Here is a 22,758-nt window from a genome sequence, read left to right as displayed (position 1 = left end):
CGCTCCCCCACCCTCGTGAGCACCACCCGTATCTCCTGACGTGGAGTCGAAGTTTATCCGGTGGCTTTCGTTCCAAAAATAACTTCTCCAGTTGATTTCGTTCCGTTTTGACTCCGTTTGATATTCTTTTCTTCGAAACACTGAAATAGGCATAAAACCGCAAATCTGGGTTGGGCCTCCGGTTAATAGGTTAGTCCCGAAAGTAATATAAAAATGGATAATAAAGCCCAATAATGCCCAAAACAGTAGATAATATAGCATGGAGCAATCAAAAATTATAGATACGTTGGAGACGTATCAAGCATCCCCAAGCTTAATTCCTGCTCGTCCTCGAGTAGGTAAACGATAAAAAATATAATTTTTGATGTGGAATGCTAGTTGGCATAATTTCAATGTAATTCTTCTTACTTGTGATATGAATATTCAGATCCGAAAGATTCAAGACAAATTTTCATATTGACATAAAAATAATAATACTTCAAGCATACTAACTAAGCAATCATGTCTTCTCAAAATAACATGGCCAAAGAAAGTTATCCCTACAAAATCATATAGTCTGGCTATGCTCTACCTTCACCACACAAAATATTTAAATCATGCACAACCCCAATGACAAGCCAAGCAATTGTTTCATACTTTTGATGTTCTCAAACTTTTTCAATCTTCACGCAATACATGAGCGTGAGCCATGGACATAGCACTATAGGTGGAATAGAATGGTGGTTGTGGAGAAGACAAAAGGGAGAAGATAGTCTCACATCGACTAGGCATATCAACGGGCTATGGAGATGCCCATCAATAGATATCAATGTGAGTGAGTAGGAATTGCCATGCAACGGATGCACTAGAGCTATAAATGTATGAAAGCTCAACAAAAGAAACTAGTGTGTGTGCATCCAACTCGCTTGTTCACGAAGACCTAGGGCATTTTGAGGAAGCCCATCATTGAAATATACAAGCCAAGTTCTATAATGAAAGATTTCCACTAGTATATGAAAGTGACAACATAGGAGACTCTCTATCATGAAGATCATGGTGCTACTTTGAAGCACAAGTGTGGTAAAAGGATAGTAGCATTGTCCCTTTTATTTTTTTATTTTTATTTGGCCTTTCTTTTTTTATTTTGCCTTTCTTTTTTTTTGGCCTTTCTTTTTTTGGGGGGGGGGGGGGGAACAATGCTCTATTGAATGATGATCATCACACTTCTATTTATTTACAACTCAATGATTACAACTCGATACTAGAACAAAGTATGACTCTATATGGATGCCTCCGGCGGTGTACCGTGATATGCAATGAATCAAGAGTGACAAGTATGAAAGAATTATGAATGGTGGCTTTGCCACAAATACTGTGTCAACTACATGATCATGCTAAGCAATATGACAATGATGAATGTGTCATGATGAACGGAATGATGGAAAGTTGCATGGCAATATATTTCGGAATGGCTATGGAAATGCCATAATAGGTAGGTATGGTGGCTGTTTTGAGGAAGGTATATGGTGGGTTTATGGTACCAGCGAAAGTTGCGCGGTACTAGAGAGGCTAGCAATGGTGGAAGGGTGAGAGTGTGTATAATCCATGGACTCAACATTAGTCATAAAGAACTCACATACTTATTGCAAAAATCTATTAGTTATCAAAGCAAAATATTACGTGCATGCTCCTAGGGGGATAGATTGGTAGGAAAAGACCATCGCTCGTCCCCGACCGCCACTCATAAGGAAGGCAATCAATAAATAAATCATGCTCCGACTTTATCACATAACAGTTCACCATACATGCATGCTACGGGAATCACAAACTTCAACATAAGTATTTCTCAAATTCACAACTACTCAACTAGCATGACTCTAATATCATCATCTCCATATCTCAAAACAACTATCAAGTATCAGACTTCTCATAGTATTCAATACACTCATAAGAGAATTTTATTATTCTTGAATACCTAGCATATTAGGATTTTAAGAAAATTACCATGATATTTAAGACTCTAAAAAATAATCTAAGTGAAGCATGAGAGTTCATCTATTTCTTCAAAATAAAACTATGAACATGCTCTAAAAGATATAAGTGAAGCACTAGAGCAAATGACAAACTACTCCGAAAGATATAAGTGAAGATCAATGAGTAGTCGAATAATTATGCAACTATGTGAAGACTCTCTAACATTTAATAATTTAAGATCTTGGTATTCTATTCAAACAACAAGCAAAGCAAAATAAAATGACATTCTAAGAATGGCAAACATCATGTGAAGAAGCAAAAACTTAGGATCAACCGATACTAACCGATAGTTTGTTGAAGAAGAAAGGTGGGATGCCAACCGGGGCATCCCCAAGCTTAGACACTTGAGACTTCTTGAAATATTATCTTGGGGTGACTTGGGAATCCCCAAGCTTGAGCTTTTGTGTCTCCTTAATTCCTCTCATATCACGGTCTCCCTAAATCTCAAAAGCTTCATCCACACAAAACTCAACAAGGACTCGTGAGATAAGTTAGTATAAACCATTGCCAAAACCTTATCATACTCTACTATAGCAATTCACTAAAATTATTATTCAACATTGCATACTAAATGCCTCTGCATATTTAATAGTCCTATCATCAAATAGAATCATTAAAGAAGCAAACATATGCAAACAATGCAAACATAACAGCAATCTGCCTAAACAGGATAGTCTGTAAAGAATGCTGCAACATCCATACTTCCCTAGCTCCAAAAATTATGAAATAAAATTACCACTATAGTAAATTTATCAGAGATTAATATTCAAAAGGTTTCAACATTTTATCACATTCTGACTTTTCTAGGGAATTATTGCAACAGCGGTAAACTTTCTGTTTTCAAACAGCAATATGTAGACTTCTAAAATAGGCATAGGAAAGGCTATCAATGCCACTTTTATTGAAATAAAAGATGCAAAACATTATTATAAATAACATCAAGCAAATCCTAACAAAATAAATTGATGCTCCAAGCAAAACATATATCATGTGGTGAATAAAAATATAGCTCCAAGTAAAGTTACCGATGAACGAAGACGAAAGAGGGGATGCCTTCCGGGGCATCCCAAAGCTTAGGCTCTTGGCTATCCTTGAATATTACCTTGGGGTGCCTTGGGCATCCCCAAGCTTAGGCTCTTGCCACTCCTTATTCCATAGTCCATCGAATCCTTACCCAAACTTGAAAACTTCACAACACAAAACTTAACAGAAAACTCGTAAGCTCCGTTAGTATAAGAAGATAAATCACCACTTCAAGGTACTGTAATTAACTCATTATTTATTTATATTGGTGTTAAACCTACTATAGTCCAACTTATCTATGGTTTATAAACTATTTTACTAGCCATAGATTCATTAAAATAAGTAAACAACACATGAAAAACAGAATCTGTCAAAAACAGAACAGTCTGTAGTAATCTGGATCAAACGTATACTTATGGAACTCATAAAATTCTCAAATAAATTGATGGACCTGAGTAATTTATATATTAATCATCTTCAAAAATAATTAACTAAATAGCACTCTTCAAATAAAAATGGCAGCAATTCTCGCGAGCGCTAAAGTTTCTGTTTTTGACAGCATGATCAACAAAACTTTCCCCAAGTCTTCCCAAAGATTCTACTTGGCACAAACACTAATTAAACACATAAAACCACATCTAAACAGAGGCTAGATGAATTATTTATTACTAAACAGGAACAAAAAGCAAGGAATAAAAATAAAGTTGGGTTGCCTCCCAACAAGCGCTATCGTTTAATGCCCCTAGCTAGGCATGATGATTTCAATGATGCTCACATAAAAGATAAGAATTGAAACATAAAGAGAGCATCATGAAGAATATGACTAGAACATTTAAGTCTAACATACTTCCTATGCATAGGGATTTTGTGAGCAAACAACTTGTGGGAACAAGAATCAACTTGCATAGGAAGGTAAAACAAGCATAGCTTCAAAACTTTAAGCGCATAGAGAGGAAACTTGATATTATTGCAATTCCTACAAGCATATATTCCTCCCTCATAATAATTTTCAGTAGCATCATGAATGAATTCAACAATATAACCAGCATCTAAAGCATTCTTTTCATGATCTACAAGCATGCAAAATTTACTACTCTCCACATAAGCAAAATTCTTCTCATGAATAGTAGTGGGAGCAAACTCAACAAAATAACTATCATGTGATTGAAAATTAAGATTAAGATGACAAGTTTCATGGTTATCATTATTCTTTAAAGCATACGTGTCATCACAATAATCATCATAGATAGGAGGCATGCTTTCATCATAGTAAATTTGCTCACCAAAGCTTGGGGGACAACAAATATCATCTTCATCAAACATAGCTTCCCCAAGCTTGTGGCTTTGCATATCATTAGCATCATGGATATTCAAATAATTCATACTAACAACATTGCAATCATGCTCATCATTCAAATATTTTGCCAAACATTTTATAGATTTCTTCTTCTAGCACTTGAGCACAATTATCCTTTCCATCATACTCACGAAAGATATTAAAAAGGTGAAGCGTATGAGACAAAATCAATTCCATTTTTTTGTAATTTTCTTTTATAAACTAAACTAGTGATAAAATAAGAAATTAAAAGACTCGATTGCAAGATATAAAGATATACCTTCAAGCGCTAACCTCCCCGGCAACGGCGCCAGAAAAGAGCTTGATGTCTACTACGCAACCTTCTTCTTGTAGACGTTGTTGGGCCTCCAAGTGCAGAGGTTTGTAGGACAGTAGAAAATTTCCCTCAAGTGGATGACCTAAGATTTATCAATCCGTAGGAGGCGTAGGATGAAGATGGTCTCTCTTGTGTCCCCAACACACCCAATACAATGGTAAATTGTATAGGTGCACTAGTTCGACGAAGAGATGGTGATACAAGTGGTATATGGATAGTAGATAAAGCTATTTGTAATCTGAAATTATAAAAACAGCAAGGTAATGAATGATAAAAGTAAGCGTAAACGGTATTGCAATGATAGGAAATAGGGCCTAGGGTTCATACTTTCGCTAGTGTAAGTTCCCTCAACAATAATAACATAATTGGATCATATAACTATCCCTCAACATGCAACAAAGAGTCACTCCAAAGTCACTAATAGCGGAGAACGAACAAAGAGATTATGGTAGGGTACGAAACCACCTCAAAGTTATTCTTTCCAATCAATCTATTCCTATAAGTGTCACAAACAGCCCTAGAGTTCGTACTAGAATAACACCTTAAGACACAAATCAACCAAAACACTAATGTCACCTAGATACTCCAATGTCACCTCAAGTATCCGTGGGTATGATTATATGATATGCATCACACAATCTCAGATTCATCTATTCAACCAACACATAGAACCTCAAAGAGTGCCCCAAAGTTCCTATCAGAGAATCACAACGAAAACGTGCGCCAACCCCTATGCATAGGTTCATGGGCGGAACTCGCAAATTGATCACCAAAACATACATCAAGTGAATCACGTGGTATCCCATTGTCACCACAGATACGCACGGCAAGACATACATCAAGTGTTCTCAAATCTTTAAAGACTCAATCCGATAATATAACTTCAAAGGGGAAACTCAATTCATTACAAGAGAGTAGAGAGGGGAAGAAACATCATAGGATCCAAATATAATAGCAAAGCTCGCGATACATCAAGATCGTGCCAAATCAAGAACACGAGAGAGAGAGAGAGAGAGAGAGAGAGAGAGAGATCAAACACATAGCTACTAGTACATACCCTCAACCCCGAGGGAGAACTACTCCCTCCTCGTCATGGAGAGCACCGTGATGATGAAGATGGCCATCGGAGAAGGATTGCCCCCTCCGGCAGGGTGCCGGGACGGGTCTAGATTGGTTTTCGGTGGCTACGGAGGCTTCTGGCGGCGGAACTCCCAATCTATTGTGCGTTCTGAAAGTTTTAGGGTATATGGAATTATATAGGCAGAAGAAGCACGTCAGGGGAGCCACGAGGGCCACACGAGGCAGGGGGCGCGCCCTAGGGGGGGCGCCCCCCACCCTCATGAGCACCTCCCGTATCTCCTGACATGGAGTCCAAGTTTATCCGGTGGCTTTCGTTCCAAAAATAATCTCCAGTTGATTTCGTTCCGTTTCGACTCCGTTTGATATTCCTTTTCTTCGAAACACTGAAATAGGCATAAAACAGCAAATCTGGGCTGGGCCTCCGGTTAATAGGTTAGTCCCGAAAGTAATATAAAAGTGGATAATAAAGCCCAATAATGCCCAAAACAGTAAATAATATAGTATGGAGCAATCAAAAATTATAGATACGTTGGAGACGTATCAGGGATCGACCACCGTTGGGCCCGCCTCCTCGTCGCCGCCCGGGATCACCCGCCGCGTCCGCCACCAGTTAGTGCATTTTGTTGTGAATTTTGCAAGCGGTATAGTTAATTTGACGCGCCGGTGCGCATGTAGATGGAGTTGAGCCCGTGCGAGAAGTTCTTGCTCTCCGATTCGTCTGATTCAGACGACTCGGATGTTGAGACCATGCTTGCGAACTTTCGACAGCAAACATTGGTCATGGCACTTGCCGTGAAGGAGCACGAAGACGAGAACCGGAAGAGGAGGCGAGGATCGACCGTCGGGCGTCTTTGCATTCCCCGGAATCGTCATCTTGGAACGAGATGTTGATGCAAGACTACTTCGCAGTGAATCCTACATATCCACCGCACCTCTTCCGGAGAAGGTACCGAATGGGTCGATCCCTCTTTGTCAATTTTGTTCAAACTTGCGAGAAAAATTGCCGGTATTTTACTCAAAGAAGAAATGTTGTGGGCTTAAAGGGATTTAGTGCATATCAAAAAATCTCCGCGGCAATGCGGGTGATTGCATATGGTGTTCCGGCTGACTATGCTGATGAGTACCTTCGCATTGGTGAAGATACTACAATTAAGTCTATGCGTAGATTTGCAAATGTGATCATCCGTGTCTTTGGTCCTGAGTATCTTCGGGCAACCAACGAAGATGACACAAAGAAATTGATGGCAACTAATGAGAGGAGAGGTTGGCCTGGCATGCTAGGTAGCATTGATTGTATGCATTGGACTTGGAAAAATTGCCCCAAGGCATGGCAAGGAATGTATTGTGGCAAGTCTCATGATGCAATAATTATGCTAGAGGCCGTAGCATCCGAGGATTTATGGATTTGGCATTGCTTTTTTGGTATGCCAGGCACTCTCAATAATATCGATGTGTTGCAACGGTCTTATTTGTTTGCTAGGCTTGCTAGTGGTGATGCTCCTTCTTGCAACTACACTATCAATGGGCATGAATACACAAAGGGGTACTATCTTGTAGATGGTATATACCCTCCTTGGTGCACATTTGTCAAAAGCATCAAGGAACCCAAAACTAAAAAGCAATGTGAATTTGCAAGGGTGCAAGAGGCAGCCTGAAAAGAAGTTGAAAGAGCATTCGGTGTTTTGCAATATAGGTTTGCCATTGTCCGTGGTCCTGCTCGTTTTTGGGATAAGAAAACCTTGAAAAATATTATGACATGTTGTGTTATCCTGCACAATATGATTGAAGATGAGAGAGGAATGAACTTGGAATTCTTCTATGACAATGTGGATAGTCGTGTCAAACCAGCTAGAGACCCTAACCGCATTAGAGCTTTTCTTCAAACATACAAGGAGATTGAAAATGCCAATACCCACTTTCAACTTCAAGAGGATCTCATTGAGCACCATTGGCAAAGGGCTGGACAATGACTCATTTTTGTATTCATTTGTATGACAAGTTTTATATTGCATTATTTAAGTTTGATATGGTGATTTGAATAATTATTTGTAATGTGAATGATTATCGTATCATGTTTGATTTGAATAATTTAGTTTTACTTTCTATTGTTGTATTATGTTGGATTTGATATTTGCGGGCCGATGAGATGCGGGATGGAGCGGCGCAAAGAGCAGACCCCGCAAAGCCGACCCGTAAAAAAGCATATTCCGTGTATATGCTTTTTTACAGGTCCGTTTGAGGGGTCTGCATCTGTGGCCGTCCAAGCCGGCCCGCAAAAGCGGTTTTGCGCGAACTGCAAACGCGTTTTGCAGGCCGACGAAATGCGGGGTCTGCTAGAGTTGCTCTTAGCCAGCCTTCCATAAAAGGACTTCCACTCAAAAATGCAGATGAATTTGATAGGGCAACAGAACAATAGACCTGTAATTATTTAACGCTGAAAAGGCAAATGATAAAAAAAATATCCCAACCATTCCTTCTCTAGTACTGTATATGCAATCTTTAGAATACCACAGATTACAAAAATTGCAAACCAAAAGACTTTTATTGAAATTTAGCCAATCATGTCAACTGGAGAGAAACAATTATTCTACCTTTCCCAAAGATAGTAGTATTATATATGAAGAAAAGTATAAACCATAATATACAATGATTTGCTAGCTATACTATACAATGATAAATGTTGAGTTGTTTGTGACGCTGCATCTTCTCATGAACATTGCTAACTTCGTTAACAAATGGATTGATCAAGGAGTTGGGGTGGTCCTGTCCGTGCTCTCACTGGAACCCAGCCAAACGTTGTTATATACTCGTACGCCATTATTCTGGTAAAAAATAGAGGAATTTAAAGTTTGTGTACATGGATATCCAATTTTCCATTTTAATTAATCAAACTATCTGAGCGAGCTGAACATTTCCCTTTAATACATCACACATATTTGGATAAATACTACACAACGACCAACAGAAAAGTGACGAGAGGGTGACATGAACCAAACAAGCAGCATCAGAGTCTTCAACATGCTAAAGCAAGCAGTTAAACTAATGATGTGAGAAAAAAGAAAGGCATGCACGGGCGTAGTTCTCACCCAAACCGAAAAGACAAACAATAGATTCATCAATCGTATGATTGTTAAAGTTTATGATATGTGCGACAGATGATACCCTGAGAGAGAGCGCAGGGGCTCCGGGACGCTGTGCTGAGCTGCAAAGTCAGCCTCGTCGCAGCCACCACGCTATGCAGACGTGCAGCGGTGACATTCCCCGCAGCACCCTACACACCACAAACCATTTCACATATTCGACAGCTACATGGATAGGGCTATCAACTGTGACACCTTTTTGTGTTACCTGGAGATGCACGGGCATGGCCGGCGGCGGAGTGGCCGGCGGAGGGCATGGAGAGGGACACCGCCGAGCAGCAGGTCGCGGTGACGGCATGGGCAGCGGCGCAAAACAACTGAGACCTTGGTGTTGTGGGCGGAGGTTGCGGCGCCCGCGGTCGCGTCGATCATAGGATGAACGACGGGGGCAGCTGACTTCTCTCGCGTGCGCCAGAGGAGGATCGGCGTGGCTGCTCGCGTCTGTCGACGGGCAGTGTGGTTCCTGCTGCATGAGTCGTGTGCGGGTAGATAGATTAGGATCTGATTGCGATCAATTTTTTTCCCTTCCGTGACTATAGTACAGTCAGTCAATGTAAATTGTTAAGTGCACACAAAAAATGAATTAAATCAAAGCTAGCGATTGGATTGAGTTTAATGGGCCTAATCATGTGGTGGTAATGGATTGGTGTATATTTGTGGGGTGCATTTGGAGAAGTTTATGTTTGATTGTTTATTAGAGAATAGAGAAGAATAGAGAAGAGATGATTGTTTATTATTAGTATGACGGACATCGGACACAGATCTGCTAAAGCGCCTACCAGTAGGATATTGCAGGGGATTTCAACCAAATATACCGTGCAAGAGACAAGAATAAAAGGCATGTTAAGCGTAGTCGAATAAATCGGTTCCAAACCACCCTTCAAAGTTGTGATCTTAAAGAGATACACTTGCAAAACAGAAGGTTGACCTAGAGCAATGAGAGGGAAAACCCTACAATGTGCAAACTTGACTCATTTTTCTGCAACGCCGGATGGGACACCTATTTCAACACTCATTTGCTACACGCCCTCTCGTCATCTCTGTCCGATCATTGTCCACTCCTTCTCGCCGATGACAAGGGACCACGGAGACCGCGAACTTTCAAGTTTGAAAACTTTTGGATCTCTATGCCCAGTTTCATGGAAGTGGTAAATAAGGCATGGAACGAGCCCCTCGAGCACTCCGAGCCATATCAAGTCTTATTCCATAAGCTCAAGAAGGTGGCCCTCCGACTCTCAGAGTGGAGTAGGGGCCTCTTCTTGAAGGCAAAAGTTCACCTTCATGCCGCTCTCTTGGTGATTCTCCGCCTCGACATTGCTCAAGAGAATCGGCAACTCTCCCCTGATGAGAGGGACCTTAGGGCCCGGCTGAAGAGGAGAGTTATCAGCTTGGCCGCACTCGAGAGAGCTCGGAAAAAGCAATGTTCAAGAATTGCTAATCTCAAGGAGGGCGACGCAAACACCAAGTTCTTTCATCACCGGATTAATGGTAGAAGGAGGAAGAATCATATCCATAGGCTAAAGCATGACCAAGGTTGGGTCACCGAGCACGACGCCAAAGAGAAGCTCATTCTGTATCACTTCGCTGACATGATGAAAAAAGGGAGCACAAGCGACAAAGACTTCAATTGGGATGAGCTCAACTTAGAGGTGCACGACTTGCACGGCCTTGACTCGCCCATCACCGAGGAGGAGATGCGGGAGGCTATCAATGGCATGCCAAGTGATAAGGCACCGGGCCCGGACGGTTTCACTGGTGCTTTCTTTAAGAAGTGTTGGGGCATCATGAAGCAGGACATGATGCGGGTGGTACACCATTTTGATGCCCTCCACACGGAAAATCTTCACTCGCTCAACTCTGCAAAAATGTGGTCCTTCTGCCCAAAAAAGAAGGCACCAAGGGGATTGCAGACTTTAGGCCCATCAGTCTCATCCATGCCATCGCTAAGATTATCGCAAAAATCCTCTCAACCTGTCTTGCTCCGCACATGGAAAAGCTGGTCTCCAACGCCCAAAGCGCATTCATCAAGCGCAGAAGCATACACGACAAATTTTTGTCTGTTCGCAACCTGGCCCGCAGACTGCACAAATGCAAGACCCCGTCTCTGTTGTTCAAGCTTGACATCCGCAAGGCCTTCGACTCAGTCAGATGGGAATACATCCTTGATCTCCTACGGCGAAGGGGCTTCCCCCCAAGTTTAGAGACTGGATTGCGGCTCTTCTTTGCACATCATCCTCGAGGATCCTGCTGAATGGTGTGGCCGGCCACCCCATCAAGCATGGTCGAGGCCTTTGGCAAGGGGATCCCCTATCCCCGCTCCTTTTCGTCATTGCAATTGATGCACTCCAACAACTGCTTGAGTTGGCAACCAGAAAAGGGCTACTTCACAAGGTGCGGGGGAGAGGGGTCATGGTGAGAACTTCACTCTATGCAGATGATGCAGCCATTTTCATGGCCCCAATTAAAAATGATATTGACAACCTCTCAGCCATCTTGAACGGATTCGGGGAGGTCACCGGGCTATGCACCAATTTCCATAAGAGCTCTGTTGTGGCCATTCGATGCAATCACCTCAATCTAGAGCACATCCTTAAAAACTTGCCGGCGAAAAGGGCGTCCTTCCCCTTAAGATATTTGGGCCTTCCTCTATTTGTCTGGAAGCTTAAGTTGGTGGATTGGCAATTCCTTGTGGACAAGGTTGCAGGCAAGTTGGTTACCTATGATGGACAAAATATCACCACCAGTGGACGCACTGCCCTTGTCAAGTCCGTCATCACCTCCCAAGCGATCTACTTCATCACGCCATTAGTCGTACCGCCGAGCATTCTTCAAAGCATCAACAAACTCGAGCGAGCCTTCCTTTGGTCCAGATCGGACAAGACGACGGGTGCCAAGTGCAAGGTGAATTGGGAGATTGTCTGTCGGCCACGTGAATATGGTGGTCTAGGGGTCCTCAACACCGACAAATTTGCGAGGGCCTTGCATTTGAGGTGGCCATGGTTTGAATGGACGGCGCCTCACAAGATGTGGGTGGGATTGGGAAACCCATGTGACGAGGAGTACCTTGACTTCTTCTATGCATCCACAACCATCACCATGGGGAATGGTGCTAAAACACCTTTTTGGGATTCTCCTTGGCTTCATGGATGCAAACCCAAGGATGTCGCTCCTCTCATTTTTGAGGCCTCCTCGAGGAAGAATTGGAAGGTGCGCGAGGCTCTAAAAAATAATGCGTGGATCCTCAAGATCAACACCTCCACGGTCGTATCAGTTGAACACATTCGGCAATTCTTCACTCTTTGGGCGCTTTTAATTGATGTCCACCTTGTTGAACATGCCGAAGACACCATTGTGTGGAAGCACACGACAAGCGGGCATTACTCTGCGGCCTCCGCCTACAAGGCCCAATTTCTAGGATTGGTCCTCTCCCCCATGGATCAAATGATTTGGAAGGCTTGGGCGCCGCCAAAGGCTAAATTCTTTGCTTGGTTGGCTATCCAAGATAGAATTTGGACTGCGGATAGGCTTGCAAAGCGGGGATGGTCAAACTGCGGGCTTTGCACTCTCTGCAAGAGAGATCAAGAAAGTGGACCACATCTCTTCTTCAAATGCCGATACACCATTCGACTATGGAACTCGGTCATCGCGAAATCCGGCCTTCACCACTTGGACACTACGACTTGGCAGCTACATGATTCGGTAGAGGAGTGGTGGACAAATATAACCGGTGCCGGAGTCCCCAATAGGAAGGCTATGGCCTCTCTTACCATGCTCGTGTCATGGACCACTTGGAATGAGAGGAATGCCCGTGTTTTTCGACAGAAGAGCGCTCCGCCAACAATCTTGCTCAACTTCATCATTTGCGAGGCAAACCTTTGGGTCACTGCCGGTGCAAAGAAATTAGGGGCTATTATTTTATGCGAGTAATCACTCATGCCGTGTAAGAGTGACTTCTGTAACAAACTCTCTTCTTATCTTAATTAATAGATGAGGCAAATTTTTTGCCTCCGTTTAAAAAAAAAGCTGCAGAGTAGTTAATCACGAGAATTAACGCCATGCTTGGATCCATGAGACTATTTTTAGTCTGACTAAAACTAGTCTCTTTTAGAGGCTAAAGTTCCAATCACCTCTGACTAAAAAGAGGCTAGAACTAGTCTTGAGACTAAAACTTTTTAGTCATGGGAACCCTACTAAAATATGGATTAGTCCTCTCTCTCCTCATTTAACTCCTCTCCTTTAACACATGCGAGTTCGGGATTAGAGGGTTTGAAGGATAATAAATGCTTATTAACTCATTTTAGTCTATTTAGTATTTGTATCCAAGCATGGGTGAGGCTAGCAAGTTTTAGTCTCATTACTTTTAGTCATGGGACTAAAACGTATCCAAGCACCCTCTAAGCCTCAGGAAAAACGGCATCATGTCAACACTCAAAAGGTTGCTCGGCACGCCGACAGAGCTAATAAAGGTTCTGGAGAGCTCGAGAGGGGCCACTTGCTTGCTGCCCATCATCACCATTCACCGGTCCATGCGACGGAGACCAGCTGGGCAAGCGACGCCATACGAGAAAACCCAGTCGACGGTGGAAAGAAAAGGTCCGTAAAAGAAGGCACGACGCCAAATCCGGTCTCGTACTGTATTATTATACTCGGTCGCCGTGCCGTTCACAGCTGAACTTCTCGACGGCAAGCTCCACTTTCTTCGCCCCCACGTCGCCGCTGCCGTCTGTCCCATCGGTGGATTGCTCATCAAACCAAGCTACTACTACTACTACAAATCCGTAGCAGGATATCATAGCTGCTTGCTCCAAAGCGATTAATAAACCAAATGAAAAATAATTTAGTATGAAGCTACTAAACGATTATACTCCAATATTAGCTCACTTGTTAACATTACTTTCTCTGTCCTATGATATACTCCGTAGATACTATAGTATTACATGACAGAGGGAGTACAAGTTATTGTACATCTGTTTGAACATAAAACACGACTTGATTCTTTCTTTCTTTTTTGTGAGGAAAAATACGACTTGATTGGTGTACCATTGGTCCAAATCGTCCCTTTTGATCGATTTTGATAGAAGTATGCATCCAACATTTGGAGGCAAAAATTAAATCTCCTTGCATGGTTTATGAACTCTTAATATTATTTATTGTCTCCTAATTAATACCTTACATTATTTTGTAAAAGTGGGATTTTTTATTGTCTATGTTTAAATATATGTCAATATAAGCACGAGTTGATTAAGATTTTTTTACCCCGGATATCTATTTTTTAAATTTCCTATAATTATCCACCAGTGGTTGAAGCAAACGTAGTATCCTCCTTAATCACCCCTACACTTATAGTTGTTGTACCGAATATTTTTTGCGAAAATTTATGAACCATGTTCACACATATTATAATGACTACATTCTAAAAACACGAACTTAATAACATCTTTTTTTTATCACAATTGAGTGATATATACGTTCTACTTTCCGGGTATATAAGGCACAATTTGTGTTTTCTCTTTCATTTATAATTATGTGGAAGCAACTAACTAAATGATAATACATGTACAATCTGTTTATGAGACGCGATTATTGTGATTCATCACATCGCCAAACACGACCTTAAGTTTGGAAAATATGGTTCTAAAACCTGGGAATAAAGAAAGGGAAAACTTTGTTTTTGCCATTCTAGTTTTTGCCTAGTTTACTTATGCCACTCTAAAATTTGACATTTCACTTTTGCCACTTTTAGTTTTTGACAATACATCACAATTGCCATTGTGTGGCAAAAGCAATAATTTTAGAGTGGCAATTGTGATACATTGTCAAAATGTAAGAGTGGCAAAAGTGAAATGAAAAGTTATTGCTTTTGCCACGGAATGGCATTTGTGATGTATTGTCCAAAAATAAGAGTGGCAAAAGTGATATGTCAAATTCTAGAGTGGCATAAGCAAACTAGGCAAAAACTAGAATGGCAAAAACAAAATTTTCCCATAAAGAGACTGTATGATTTTTCTGATGATCATGTGGAATCACATTAGGAGAAAACTGCTTGAATATACAAATACAACTTCTTAGTGTTTCACGTGAGCTTGTTGAAACGGGAAGATAATCAGGCTCATGTACAACATACAAATTAGTTTCGATGAGGTCAAAGACTCAAAGCTAATTTTAAAATCCTTCCAACGTTCCTACATATGTTAATATTATTTCAAAGTTTTTCTTATAAATTAAGATCTTATAAGACAAAACAATTCAATCCAATTGACCCTAAATGATGTCATAAATCTATTCATCTCTTATTTCCCTGGATGCATGAACTGGACTATAATGTTCAGTGGCAGAATTTTAGGCCGTTGAATTCGCCCACCCAAGTTTGAATCCCAAGACTTCGTGAGGCGATATCCACGTTTATTCACTGAGAGGTCCCATTTCTTCATAACAACGGATAGTTAAAAGAGGGATCTCAACTTAAAAGAAAAGGACCCTAATACCTGGCGGTCGCCCCTAGAAAATGATTTGTTCACTTGGGGAAAGATTGAACCAGCAAACGAAACAAAGATTTCTCTCACACCGGACACCTAGTCCACCAAATCAAAAACCTGCTTCGAGAACTTCAAGAGCATCGTGTGGTCTGGGTGCGTAGGAGTGCAAATAAAGTAGCACATATCCTAGCTAGGGAGGGTTGCTGTGATTCTCTTTATAAAACTTGGCTTCATGTACTCCGGAGTGTGTTCGCTCCGAGGTTGCAGAAGAGATGAACCACGAATAAAAGAGCAACTATTTTCCCCCTCAAAAAAAAAAAAACTCGAGCGTTTGTTCCAGTGGGGGTCTAGCTCGACCTCAACCCCCTCCCGGTTGGCCAGAGGCCCATTTAGCTGATTTTTATATAAAAAATTGCCATCAATAGAAAAAACAATTTTTTACTTATAAAAAAGACAGAGAAAAACATAGATTTACAATTGCCATCCTCTAATTTATAAGAAAAGTTTCCACAGAAGTTTTACTACAATCAGTTTATAACTTGCCATGTTGTTAAGAAAAATAGAGCTCACAGAAATTGAGTGTTAAAAATACATAATTTGGCATGCTTTATATTTTTCATTTTTAAAAACATAAAAATCACACACATGATTTTGCCATGATAATAAATAAATAAACATGCCATGCTCTTAAAATTAAAAATTGTCATGCTCTTTATAATTAAAAGGCCATGCTCCTAATAATAAATTTGACGTGAATAAGTTACAAAAATTCTCAAGGCTTGCCATGGGAGCATTACAAAAAAGACCCTAAAACTGCCATGCTTAGAAGACAAAAAATATTATGAATTTGCCATGGGATTAAGAGAGAAAGTTTCTAAAAAAATTCGATGTGTACAAAACAACTTGACGTGTGAAAATTTAAAAAGTTGTCATGTATCTAAACAAAAAAATAATTCATATTCTGCCGCTTGGTAGAAAAAAAGAGGAACCTGGATTTGATCCCGAGTCTCTTGGATGGAGCTTGAGACACTAGCCAATGCAATGGGTAGGATGTGTTTAAATAGGACGCGTCAGTGCAACTTTTGTGTTGCAGTGGAGTTTCAACAACTAAGGTGGCAAGCAACCGCTCATCAAGTCTGCCCGACACATCCAACGACAACCAATGCGTTCACTGTGAGGAGCAAAAAATTTGACGTTTGCCAACTAGCTTTTCCAAAAGAAAAGGATCCGTTTGCAAAAGAAAAGGATCCGTTTAGCTTTGTTTTCTATTTTTTGCTAGATGTTGTACTGTTTAATCATGTGCGTCTAACAATTTGAGTAAAACATAAATTCAAAGACAATTGTTAACATATATAATAATAATAATTAATTCATCACGTGAATTGAGCGCAACTGAGATGGTTAGGTTTTTTGTGGTGGAACTAGTCCATCGGAGTTTAAATTCTAGACTTGACACTGATATACACATGTTTCTGAATTTATTTCAAACTTTCAACGATGTTCGATCTCATAATGAGCGTCTGCTAAAAAAAATTAGTTAACCGTGACCCGTTTATCGCCACACCTACCCGCGGCAATTTTTCGTGTTTTGGCCCTTTTCCGAAACCTATTCGAAATTTGACCCTAGTTTGAATTTTTTTGAGATCTGACCCTTTTGCTACTGTCAGAGTCCATGGCGGTAGGGTCTAACAGCCTACCGCCAGGGACTTTGGTGGTAGGAAACATCGCTACCGTCAATCAGGCTGGCGGTAGCTTGCACAACCCTACCACCAAGGTGATTGGCGGTAGGCACAAGCATGCACTGTGTTCAATACTTAGAAGGTTTTTGGCGGTAGGGTAGTACGCTGTTATACCTTACCGTATGGTCACTGGCGGTAGCAAAAGATCAGATCTCGAATTTTTTTAAACTAGAGTCAAATCTTAAATAGGTTTCAGAAAAGGGGTTAATACACGAAATTTAGCCCTACCCGCTCCTCTAGCCGGCGTGTGCGACCGTGTGCGAATCACGCCGCGAACGCGCCCCGACAAAACCACAGCTCCCTCCCGACCTGGCCTGGCCCCAACACCAGCACAGCATAATTACCTCCCTTGGCTCCCTCTACCCCACGAGTGTGTACGTATCCCGGAATCTCCAATTAAACTCCACGAGACGAAACCAAACCAAACCGTGACACCGGAGCAGGCCAGCCCCAAACCCCCCTTCTCGGCCGGCCGCGACCTCTTCCTCCACAAAAATCCTCCCCGGAATTTCGTCGAGTCGCCGATAGCCGGCCGCCGATCGGTCGATTCGCGGGGGGCGGGATGAGCTTCCAGGACCTGGAGGCCGGGAACGGCGTCCGCGGGACGCCGCGGAGGAACGGCCGGGCGGCGGGGGCCGGCGCCGGCTCGTCGCAGGCCGTCGCGTCGGGCGTCTTCCAGATCAACACGGCGGTCGCCACCTTCCAGCGCCTCGTCAACACGCTCGGCACGCCCAAGGACACGCCCGACCTCCGCGACAGGATGTGAGTCGCCGTTTTACCCTACCTACCCCCCTCCCCTCGTTTCGAGGACCGTTTTGGTTCGACTGAGGGATGAATTTGGCAATCCCGGGTTGGGCGCTGTGACGATTTCGGAAGCGTGCGCGGGATTGGAGGAGAATTCCTCGGCTCGATTTCTGATCCCGATTTAGGTTATGTTTGTTTGGTGGATGTGTGCGAACAATCACTATCTTTTATGTCAGAGAAGAGATTGCCTAGGGCTTATTGCAACACGTTTTTTTACGCCTACTGCGCAGGGCGTCAAATTGCCCATCCCTTCGCTGAACCTTCGCGTGTAGGTTAATTGGGCGAATCACCGGGTGAGGCCGTATGTGCTATACATGAATTGACCCATCATCAGTGACACCAAATGAAATGTTTTAGCTCTCTTTCTTCTGAAATTGATGTGATTTATATCATTTATAACTTGGTCATGCCGTGTTATAGCCCTTAATATGTTTAACTGTACTACTAAACGTTCGATTAACCTTCTTTGGTAGCATTTAATTTCTTGTTCAAATTGCTACGATAGGCCATCTAACTATCAGTTCTGTTGCTTGCAGACATAAGACACGAGCACACATAACACAACTGGTGAAGGATACATCGGAAAAGCTTAAGCAAGCTAGTGAGGCGGATCATCGTCTTGAAGCCACCGTATGTGTCTATCCCTTTTTTCTACTTACATATTTCTGTTTGATATTTCCTTTATTGTTACAACTTAGAAGCATTTATGTACTGTTTTCTCTCCTTTTGTCCGAGCATGGAAATGAGTGATACCATGTAGATTTTACATCTTTTCTTAGTTCATATACTACTTCAGCTTGGATGTTATTTTTTGTTCATTAATAATAGAACTTGAATAAATGAATACATATTTTTCTTGCTGATTCTTACTATCTCTTCTGTTGTAATGTTGTCCCTTAAACAGAACCTGGAACTGTAATTTATTTTGCTGTTTGCACTTTGCAAGTACATAGGAAAGCAATTTTGCTTTTGGAGTTTAGTTATGGTAATTAACCTGTCCAATTCATGACAGGAATCCTCAAATATAATTTGGTATTCAAATATTAGTTGTCTTGTACTAACGTGCTAAGAAATTAGGCTCCTTTGGCAGATAACTAATGAGGTTTTCCTTCATTCTTGACATTTGTGGTCATGATTGTTTTTAGCGTGGTGGCATACCCTCCATGACAAAATTTGCCAGTAATTCCTGGAATCATGAATATAAAGATCAAATGTGGTAACCAAATTTCTTATATATGGCGTTCCACTTGATATTTGTTTTCCATCTTTGCATCTTCATTCCTCTGTGGCTTTATTATTTTGGATGTATTTGCTCTTTCATATGTGCTTCTGGTTAATTTTCTACACAATGTGATTCCGACCATGTTTTAAACTACAGCCTACCAAAAAGATTGCTGATGCTAAGCTAGCAAAGGATTTCCAAGCAGTCCTAAAAGAGTTTCAGAAAGCTCAACGATTAGCAGTAGAGAGAGAAGCTGCATATGCTCCTTTTATTACTCAAACAGGTCTACCACAGAGGTAATATTCTACTCAGATGCTCTACCTTTTAGCTCTATGCATTATCTTGTTTCTTTTTTCGCTTTCAAACAATGGGGGACTTATTATAGTTATTGACACACTGTATACTCTCTTCTAGGTAGTATGTTAACCTCATATGCTAAAATAGTCTGTTCAATTCCAGTTTATGTGTCATTTTTTTGTTAGATATGTCTCCCTTTGCTAATAAGACAGCCTAATAAAAATAATAATGCCCATTACAATCAGACATTTTGGAAAGTGAACTGCAATTGATGCCCCTTTAGGAGTTTACGGTTTGTTGTCCAACTACTGTGACATGACACTCCTTACATTTCAATATTTTTTTACCATTTAGCTCTCTTCAGTGCTTGTATGCCTCAGCAGAGGACTACAAATTGTATTAAAAATTATGCAACAGTAGAGGACTATACATCCATGGGGTGAACCTAAAGTTTGTTATGGCGCATTTATAGGATGAACATGCATTCTTGATCTTATTTGCCATGCTTTTCCATTGACATGCTGATATACTGTAGCATAGGAATTGCTATGTAGTCATGTGTCTTTCCATATTAGTTCTCTTAGCTTCACATAATAAACAACCATCGAACAGTCTTTGTCTGGTTACAACAAAGTTTCTCATCATCATATTTTTGTATGTTTGGGCTTCTATACTTCAGTAATTTATAACCATTCTTAAATAGTATACAGGAATTCTTTTACTATGTTTCAATTACTCCTACTTTCTTAATGTCTGTAACTGCCCACCTGAGAATCTATGTGCGCTGCTGCATGTAGTGTGATAGTCTACTCTCAGCTTTTCAATTTTTGTTTTTTCTCCAGATAGAGACAACATGTATGAATGTTTCTGTTGGGGATTGTTTTCTCTTACTAAAAATGTTACTCGAGTTCTGGAGATTGTTTTCTCTTACTAAAAATATTACTCGAGTTCTGGAGATTGTTTTCTCTTACTAAAAATGTTACTCGAGTTCTTTCTGTATTGTTGCCACCAAAGGTCTGATCTAGGATTAATAATTCTTTGCAGCTATAACTCAACCGAGATGAATAACGGTGCTGATAAGTTGGCTGAGCAGCGCACTCAGCTTCTAGAATCAAGAAGGTAAGCTGATAATATTATTCATATATGGCGTGTTTCATTGATCTAATTATCGTGTATCCGTCTGGGCTTCGTATTCTTGTTGTAAACTTGGCAGACATATCTCGGTGACTTTAAGCACAAGAAATGTTTTTTTATTGTCAAGAACTTGAACCTTTGTGTGTTTATAAGCTACTCTTAATCTTAATGATTTAATGTCTCGAGTAAGCCACTAACTTTAACCTTTTTGATTGTACCATAGACAAGAGTTAGTCTTCTTGGATAATGAGATTGTGTTCAACGAGGCCATCATCGAGGAAAGGGACCAGGGAATACAGGAGATTCAACACCAAATCACTGAAGTAAATGAGATCTTCAAAGATCTTGCTGTGCTAGTTCATGATCAAGGAGCAATGATTGGTCTGTGATACCTTTTTTCAGCTGACAGATGAGACGATACCCAATTCATATGTTGAAGGGCAATACTGTTTACTTTCCCACCATTATCTGATTGTATTATTTCTCCTTGTTCTGCAGATGACATTGACACTCATATCGACAATTCTGTTGCTGCGACTGCACAAGCAAAAGGCCAGCTTTCAAAAGCTGCTAAAACCCAGAAGTCGAACTCTTCTCTGGTATATTCAGTAATCCACACTTTGGTTTTAAGATTCTCCATATCTGTTCTCTAACTGTGCCCCTCTGATTTCCCTTTTGCAGATATGCCTGTTGATGGTTATTTTTGGGGTGGTGCTGCTCATAGTGATAATAGTCCTTGCAGCCTAGCAATTTGGATGGCACATTGTGCTCCAAAATCTGCTCATGCTTAGCGCTCAAATTGCTTCATAATTTTATTTTGCTGTGCAGTCAGTCAGGAATATATCCAGGTCTCCTCCTGGAGGTTGTGCTATGGTGGTGTATGTGATGATGGTGTGTGTGTCTGGAATGCATGGTTTACATAAGTAATCGAGTATACTCGCTTCGTTTGACTTTGGTAGTGCTGTGTTTCTTATGTGCTCGCCTTGTTAGCATCTGTGATGTAGTATATCTCTGAGTGAGTGGTGTGAGAACGCGAAGGTTATTTTTTTTAGAAAAGACCTCCATAGGGTATCTTTTTTTGAAGGACCTCCATAGGGTGTCTTAAATCTAATACTCTGTCCATACTTGTTGAAGAAATGGATGTAACGTGGAGGTGACCCTTGGCGGCAGCGGCTAGGGTTGGGAACTGGAGCCCCTCGCATGCGGCTGTACTAGACACAGAATTAGCCGCAACTCAAGAAGGTTGGATTTATACCGTGTTTTTTGAGAGCTTCAGCATCCCTTAACATATTAAGTAGAACAGGGGTGAGATGTCAAAAAAAAGAGTAGAAGAGGGGTGAAAAAGACATGGTGTGTGATAAAGATATCACATTGGAAAGCTAGAAAATAAAATGCTAGCAAGCTAATTTCTCATCCTAGTTCGGTCTCTAAATAGCGCGCGCCGGCTAGGCGCCAAATCTCATTGTCGGGCATTTCTCTCCTGTCTGATTTTCCAGGTGACCACGATCAACATTGTCTTAATATGCTTTTGTCCCGGACATGGGCCTTGGTGATCACAATGCGAGCTTGGTCGGCAGAGCAGTTGGCCTCTCCCCAATCAACAATGTTGAGGGAGAAGCAGCCCAGACATCAAGAGACCTTTCGCCATATTTCTCTTGCAACAGGACAATTATAGAATAGGTGAAGAGAGGACTCGAGCTGACGACATGGGGCGGAAGTATCCATTTTGCCAGCCACTTCGTTGTAATATATCGTTGCACCACAAATGGTCCTGTATGAAGTGAACATTTTCGCCTTTCTTGACGCCTAGTCCGATCAAAACAATTGCTTGAAATTCAATGTCTTCGAACCATAGAATTGCATGAGATAGGCCGATCTTGCAATACATTCACCCGATGAATAGAACTTCCAACTGATGGAATCCGACATGTTTGGTGCGATCGTTAGAGGTTAGTGTTTGCCGTTTAATCTATCGTTGCACCACAAACGGTCCTGCATTAGTAGCCAATTGAACATCTTCACCTTCCCCGATGCTTAGGCCGACCAAAACAGTTGCTTGAAATTCAATGTCGTCGAACCATGGAATTGCATGAGATAAGCCGATCTTGCAATATATTCACCCGATGAATAGAACTTCCAACTGATGGAATTCGACAT

At 41.3% G+C, this 22,758-nt stretch overlaps 1 protein-coding gene and 1 long non-coding RNA gene across 2 annotated transcripts; one reads left to right on the top strand and one right to left on the bottom strand.

Moving 5' to 3' along the window:
* Positions 1-8,308: 8,308 nt before the first annotated feature.
* Positions 8,309-9,382, bottom strand: LOC123058243 (uncharacterized). Its single transcript, XR_006427100.1, has 3 exons — positions 9,138-9,382; positions 8,952-9,060; positions 8,309-8,611 (listed from the first exon to the last, which is right to left on the bottom strand). It is a non-coding gene; the product is annotated as an uncharacterized lncRNA (long non-coding RNA).
* An 8,125-nt stretch (positions 9,383-17,507) lies between these two features.
* On the top strand, positions 17,508-21,551 carry LOC123060977 (syntaxin-22). Its single transcript, XM_044483853.1, has 7 exons — positions 17,508-17,906; positions 18,485-18,578; positions 19,327-19,466; positions 20,512-20,586; positions 20,825-20,982; positions 21,100-21,200; positions 21,283-21,551. Exons 1-7 carry the CDS (start codon positions 17,707-17,709, stop codon positions 21,346-21,348), a joined length of 834 nt encoding a protein of 277 aa, XP_044339788.1. The 5' UTR covers positions 17,508-17,706; the 3' UTR covers positions 21,349-21,551.
* The last annotated feature ends 1,207 nt before the right edge of the window (positions 21,552-22,758 follow it).

Source organism: Triticum aestivum, chromosome 3A (genome assembly GCF_018294505.1).
Source record: "Triticum aestivum cultivar Chinese Spring chromosome 3A, IWGSC CS RefSeq v2.1, whole genome shotgun sequence".
NCBI lineage: Eukaryota > Viridiplantae > Streptophyta > Magnoliopsida > Poales > Poaceae > Triticum > Triticum aestivum.
Note: the sequence above shows the minus strand (reverse complement) of the source record. Positions and strands in the feature narration are given on the sequence as shown.

Excerpts from the sequence above, each read along its gene's own strand:
- LOC123060977 (XM_044483853.1), top strand. The coding sequence starts at position 17,707 with ATGAGCTTCCAGGACCTGGAGGCCGGGAACGGCGTCCGCGGGACGCCG. Across the intron at positions 20,983-21,099 it reads TGATCAAGGAGCAATGATTG|ATGACATTGACACTCATATC; the intron begins GTCTGTGATACC and ends CTTGTTCTGCAG. Across the intron at positions 21,201-21,282 it reads AGAAGTCGAACTCTTCTCTG|ATATGCCTGTTGATGGTTAT; the intron begins GTATATTCAGTA and ends TCCCTTTTGCAG.